Source organism: Sinocyclocheilus rhinocerous, unplaced genomic scaffold (assembly GCF_001515625.1).
Source record: "Sinocyclocheilus rhinocerous isolate Xijiao unplaced genomic scaffold, SAMN03320098_v1.1 scaffold2338, whole genome shotgun sequence".
NCBI lineage: Eukaryota > Metazoa > Chordata > Actinopteri > Cypriniformes > Cyprinidae > Sinocyclocheilus > Sinocyclocheilus rhinocerous.
In genome coordinates this window covers 182,112-188,269 of record NW_015644013.1, presented here as the reverse complement: position 1 = coordinate 188,269, position 6,158 = coordinate 182,112, and the positions used below count along the sequence as shown (strand labels likewise).

Here is a 6,158-nt window from a genome sequence, read left to right as displayed (position 1 = left end):
TCTCTCTCACACACACACACACACACACACACACACACACACGGCGGGGCGACGCGTGTTCTGAAAGTGTCCCGCATCTGAAACCATACATTTAGAAACCTGACACCTTGATGCAGTCACTGCTCCTCCAGAGTACATGCAGCCCAACATAAAACTGGACATCGATAAAACAACGAAATAAATGAGTTAACTTTAAAAAGGAAGGAGAGAGTGCTTCCGTCTTTTGTTGTTGTCATCAAAAGGCCTGCTGGAGAAAAACACACCTGAAGTGCTTTCTTCTGAAAAATACCATTCGACATGAGTTCACTGAATGAATCCATTCCCAACACGAGCTGATGCAGATCTGAATAATGATGGAATAATAATTTCAGATCTCCACAAACTGAAGCTTGCGAGTAAATCTTCATCTTTAACAGCTTCCTAAAGAGGCTATAAACTCAGTTTGAATTCAGACAAAACTATTTAAAATAAGACCAGAACAGTTGTACAATAATATTTGTACTAAAGGAGAAAATGATTTAATGGTTTTTCTATGACAGCATAATATTATTGGTAAAAACGAAAAGAAAAATAACAGAACAGAACAGACTACACATTTTTCTGTGCATTATTAATAATTTATGATGAGCAATTTAAATGGTGGCAGAACAATTTCAATGCATCAGTACTGACAAACCGGTGTAAAAATACTAGCATTCCCCAGATTCCCCATCAACCCAAGACTTATTAGCTGTCAATCATCTCATCATATTCCACACACAGTCTGGAAATTAATCGAAGCAATAACAAACCAAACATTTCAGCTCAAGAACGAGTCCAGTATTAAACACGTGTCTGACACAGTGGTCCAGCAGACACAATAATTCATTATGAATTCTTCAGAATCGACAGAAATTACAAAACCGTTAATACTCGAAAATAGGCTCTGGACAAAGAAACGTCTGAAAGTGCTTGGCAGATAATCTGTAAAAGTCTTCAATGGTAAAAACGCTCTGAATGTAGAAAACTAGACTTGGGTGTGCTGCTCTTCACACCAGCATCTTCAGCAAGGCACGTTGACTGGATTCAGTGCATTAGAAACTGGAGATCATTCACGGATCTGTCTTTGGGTGCGAGCGGTTACTGAGAAACAGCTGTTAAATCACAGACAGACGGTGGAAATAAAACATCATGAAGTGCAACTGATCACATAATCCAGTAGAACACAGTCGAGTCTTCTGCTGTGAGAGTTTTAAAGTAATTCTTAATCAACTGCATGCTGGTGTACAGTACAAAATCATAACAGGATTGATTATTTGAGATTTCCCCACGGACAAACCGAACAGAATATAACAGCTTCTGAATGATGACATGATTTTAGCAAACAGGGTCTTTGTATTAAAATGTCATGTCCTCTAAAATGAAAAAAAAAAAAACAAGAGAAGTTGGATAATAAAATCAAGTTTTAAAAAACAGCACTCAGTAAAGGCTGCTGTTTTGTCGTTCATGATGAACCCAATGAATCTGTGGAATGGAGCAGTCAAATAAATAACGCTGTCAGTGTTTACGAGGGACAGCATCAGACCGGCGTTTCTGTAGGAAGATCTGACAGAGTTTGCAAGGCACCCGACGGCTGTGACGTCTGTGAACCGCACACAAGAGTCAGAGACGGGAAGATGATTGAACAGATGCACAATCACAACTCATCTCTGAGAGTCTCCTCAGACACACAGTGAAGTCTGGAGAGTCTGAGTCAAAGACTGCTGCTGGTGAGGATGATGATGATGATGATGAAGGGAGTGTGGACAGAAGGACAGAGCGCAGCTGTTTCAGACGATCAGTTCAGTAAAGGCACAGGAGCTGCATCTCTGGCGTGTTCACGGCCGCAGCGTCACTCGTTGAGATTGCTGTTGAAGGAGTCTAAGACCGTGGCGTTGGTGTTCTGGAAGAGCCACCGCTGGCTGAGAGACGAGGGATCGCAGGAGTTCATGAAGATCCGCTTCTGTGCAGCATCAGAGTCAACACAGCTGTTACTGATGGGGTGATAGAGGCTCTTATCCTGCCACACACACACACACACACACACACACACAGAGACACACACATCAGTATATCACAGTTTATAGCTGCACATGACAACAATCAAGCACAGTTTTGTTTGCTGATGAGGGTGAGGCTGGTTCTACTCTCTAAAGTAAAGTAAATCTGACATGGTTTTCTCTTCTGACTGCTTTTATTAATAGGGTGGCCATGTGTGCCATTTATACGGGACGCGTCCTGGCCAGTAGTTGTATATTGCCTAAAACATCCAAAGTAGTTTGACCAATAACATGCATGGCACATATTAATGTCTTATTCTACATGACCATATTTTAGATCCTACCTAAACTTAACAACAAACTTACAACTATTAATACGCAGCAAATTAGGAGTTTGTTGAGGTCATAGTTAGGGTGGCCATATGTGCCATTTATACAGGACACGTCCTGGCCAGGATTTTTATATTGCACTAAAACATCCAAAGTAGTTTGACCAATAACATGCAGGTATTGTACATAATCGACCAATCGTGGTGCGTGAGAGCGATCAAAGCGATGCAAATACACGCATGTGTTTGTTCTTCGCTGCACACGGATCATTGTATGACACCAAAGTACCGCAAGCAGCCGTCTGCTCTGCTCTCCATAGCTCTTGTGAAATAATGTCATACAATGATCGATCTGCACAGTGCTAACAGACAACACCTGCATATTTTAGGCAATACAGAAATCCTGGCAGGGGTGCGTCCCGTATGGGGTTGTAGGGCGGGACTTGGTTCAGAGCATCGGTTGTTGATTGGATGTTGTGATGTGGGCGTGGCTGGCGGGGAAGTGGGCAGGAAGTTCAAAATAAACTTGGAATAATAAACTCAGCTGACAGTAGAGAAGGTGAATCATTTACTGTGACTATTGTTTGTAATGTTTGATCTCTGGGCAGATGAGCTCAGTACCTTCCTGTAGGCCCACAGCTGGTTCCCCTTCATCCCGTGGCAGTCCACACACGCATGCACGCACACATACACACACACACACACGCACACAAACACACATAGACACACAGAGAGAGACACACACACAGACACACAGAGAAACACACACACACACACGCACGCACGCACGCACAAACACACATTATACAGACACACACACACACACGCGCGCGGGTGTTAAGACAAAGGTTTGAAACTAACACATGTTGTGTGCCTGCGTGAGAGGAATAAACTCTCTACATCAGCAGATCTCAATAGTAAATATTCATCATTCTAAAGGAGAAACCGAAATAAGGATATTCAAGATATACGAAGCGTAAACAAAGCAGCGCTTGCTCACTATTTTGAACATCAGTAACGTTGATAACGTTCTTCAATTTTAAGCGGCCCATGTTGTTATGAAAACATTCTCATACTGGGATGCTTGGGAAAGATCACGCAACATTAGAACAGCCTTCTGTCTGTGTTACTAGTTTACATCGCTTTCACTTGTATTCTCCTGCACTGACTCGTTCACTAAACTCACATGTTGAATGTATGAGTGTAACCCGACAGACTTTGGCTTGCTGTGTCCCGAGCTGAAGACTTAATCTTTAAACACGTTCAGAGCGCTCTGTTGTGTCCTAACTGTAGACTAGTGTAGCTCCTCACCTCTCCCCACGCAGCGGCCGGAGGCTCCACCGGAGGATAGTGTTTGGCCAGATCCCAGGCCACCTCCGTCATGAACCAGCGGAAGCTCCTGCAGCTCAGCCGGCTCCTCAGCTGCTTCTGCGCGGACACGTCTCCGGCGGACAGGTGCCGGTACTCCGGCCGCCGCTGGTAGATAAACTCTGCATACTCGTCCATCCACACCTCAGCCACACGCTTCAGATTCTGCAACACAGCGGCGGATCACACGCTTTCATCCATGTGTTACTCAGTCTCAGGCGTAAAGCTGCGTCAGCAAACTAGGCCTTCCTTTCACATCCCTCACTATTTTGAATCACCAACAATCCTTTGCACACATACCAATTCACAAAAAATTAGCTTATCCTAATTCATCATAAACTTCAAAAGAGAAAAATGATTTTGGAGATGAGGGCATTTCTTGATCACGTGATGCTAAACTACACACAATGTAAAGCACTGGAGATGCAGACGGCTGTCATTCACTGAACTGCATCCTAGCGTCTCGTTCTAGTGTGTAATGCTGAGGACTCTTTACCGACGCAGCTTTCCGTCTGAGACACACCACAGACCTGCACTGCTTTAGCTGCAGAAATGATCAGAATATATTTCAACAGATTCTGGCCCGTGAAACAAACCGGGTCAGATCTCAGCGTGACCCGGATCTGACGCTCAAACTCACCCTGGCAAGACTCACTCCGCCTGGCACTTTATAGGGCATGTATTTCCTATAGATGTGACCGACTCGAGAGCAGGGAACGTCCTCCATACGACCGCCACACATCCACACCTCAGAGAGCAAGAGAACAGGCTTTCAGACGAATGAAGGAAAACACACGAGTACTACTGACAGCAGACTCAGATCAGACAAACTGCGTGCTTCTGCTTTTGCAGTTTAGTTGTACACCGAGTAATTATGTGTATGATTAGGGATGAAATATGACTGAATGTGTTTCTAAACATATGTCACGGCATCAGATGTGAGCAGAAACAGTCAATAATGATCTAAACTGTGACACATCTTGGAAATAGAGCGTGTTTTCCTGAAACCACTAGGGGTCGCTGTATCTGACTTTACTGTGAATGCAGACTGAGTTATATGTGTCCCTGGAGCACAAAAGCAGTCGCTGGGTATATTTAGAACTTCATTTGAACAACTTTAAAGATGATTTTCTCAATATTTCAATTTTTTTTGCACCCTCAGATTCCAGATTTCGCTGATTTTATTCTCCGTCTCAGATGCAAGGTTTTTTTTCTGTTGTTGTTGGTTATCACAGCAGCAGCTTGAAATGAAAAGCAGCAAAGCTTAATGTGCATCGACGTCTATACATTAATTAAGGCTACTGTATTGCCCAGGATAATGACACAGCAACTGTTGCCGGTGTAACCGTCATACCAGTATCAGATGTATTTGCGCTGTGATCGTGTGCTGATGGCGAGTGTAAGCAGGTTTATATCATAACCATCACCTTGAAGGAGATCTCGTACTGCTCTCCTCCCCAGATCTCCAGACCCGTGTCATATCCTCCCAGCTCCCAGAACCACTTCCTGTCCACAGCGAAGAGACCGCCTGCCATCACCGGAGACCTCACAGAAGAGACAGAAACACGGCTCAAACTAAACTAACACCACAGAGAAACACAGATTACAGAAATACACCTTTAATGAGCCGATCACTTCAGTACTTCAAATCAATGTAGTATTTGGCACAAAAGTAGTACAATGCATGTAGTTATTTACATTTTCATATATCTCTTATATGAAAGAGATATCTCATAGTCACTTTCTGTCTTCTGCAGAGCACAAAAGAAGATTATGAATGTTTTTCTTCATACGATAAAAGTCAGTGGGGTCATAATAATCCCAGAGAGCCTGTTCACTCGTGTGTTTTCACTGACTGCTGTAAATACCCTCCACAGACGGATCTGCTTGCTCAAGCCACAGATGTATATTTTCCTCTCCCTAAAGAGCAATAAATAAAAGTGTGAGCGTGTTTTACTGCTAGCCAGATGCACAGCGCTACTGTAACACACGCCTCACACAAACAAACCAGATCTCTTAAACGACGCTATGAGTGCTAGAGCCGGAATGACATGTAACATCTGCTGCTGAGTTTGTGAAGTCGGCTCCACTGAATGTGTGTATAGCGTGGATATCAATGACTGGATTTATATCGGTTTGGATGAGACACAGTTACGTGGCCATGTGTCAATTAAACGTATCATATAATGACACGATTGCCTGATGTAGGAAGTGAAGTGTGAATATTCAAAACATCTTCCCTCCAGAATGTCAGAAATAAAGTGTTTTATGGAGAAAAAAACTGCATGCAGTAACACACACACTCACACACGCACTCACTCACTCACACACAGACACACACACGCACTCACACACACTCTCTCACACACACTCACTCACACACACACTTACACACACACACTCTCACACAGACATACACGCATTCACTCACTCACACACAGAC

General features: G+C 43.5%; 1 protein-coding gene across 1 annotated transcript in view; it reads right to left on the bottom strand.

Moving 5' to 3' along the window:
* Positions 1-3,804: 3,804 nt before the first annotated feature.
* LOC107757869 (polypeptide N-acetylgalactosaminyltransferase 10-like) overlaps positions 3,805-6,158 on the bottom strand; it is a 9,725-nt gene continuing 7,371 nt past the window's right edge. The window contains exons 7-10 of the mRNA XM_016575472.1: positions 5,143-5,260; positions 4,356-4,463; positions 4,122-4,259; positions 3,805-3,880 (exon numbers count right to left, since the gene is read on the bottom strand). Coding sequence (XP_016430958.1) covers positions 4,152-4,259; positions 4,356-4,463; positions 5,143-5,260 — 334 coding nt within the window. The 3' untranslated portion in view covers positions 3,805-3,880; positions 4,122-4,151. The remainder of the gene's footprint in view (positions 3,881-4,121; positions 4,260-4,355; positions 4,464-5,142; positions 5,261-6,158) is intronic.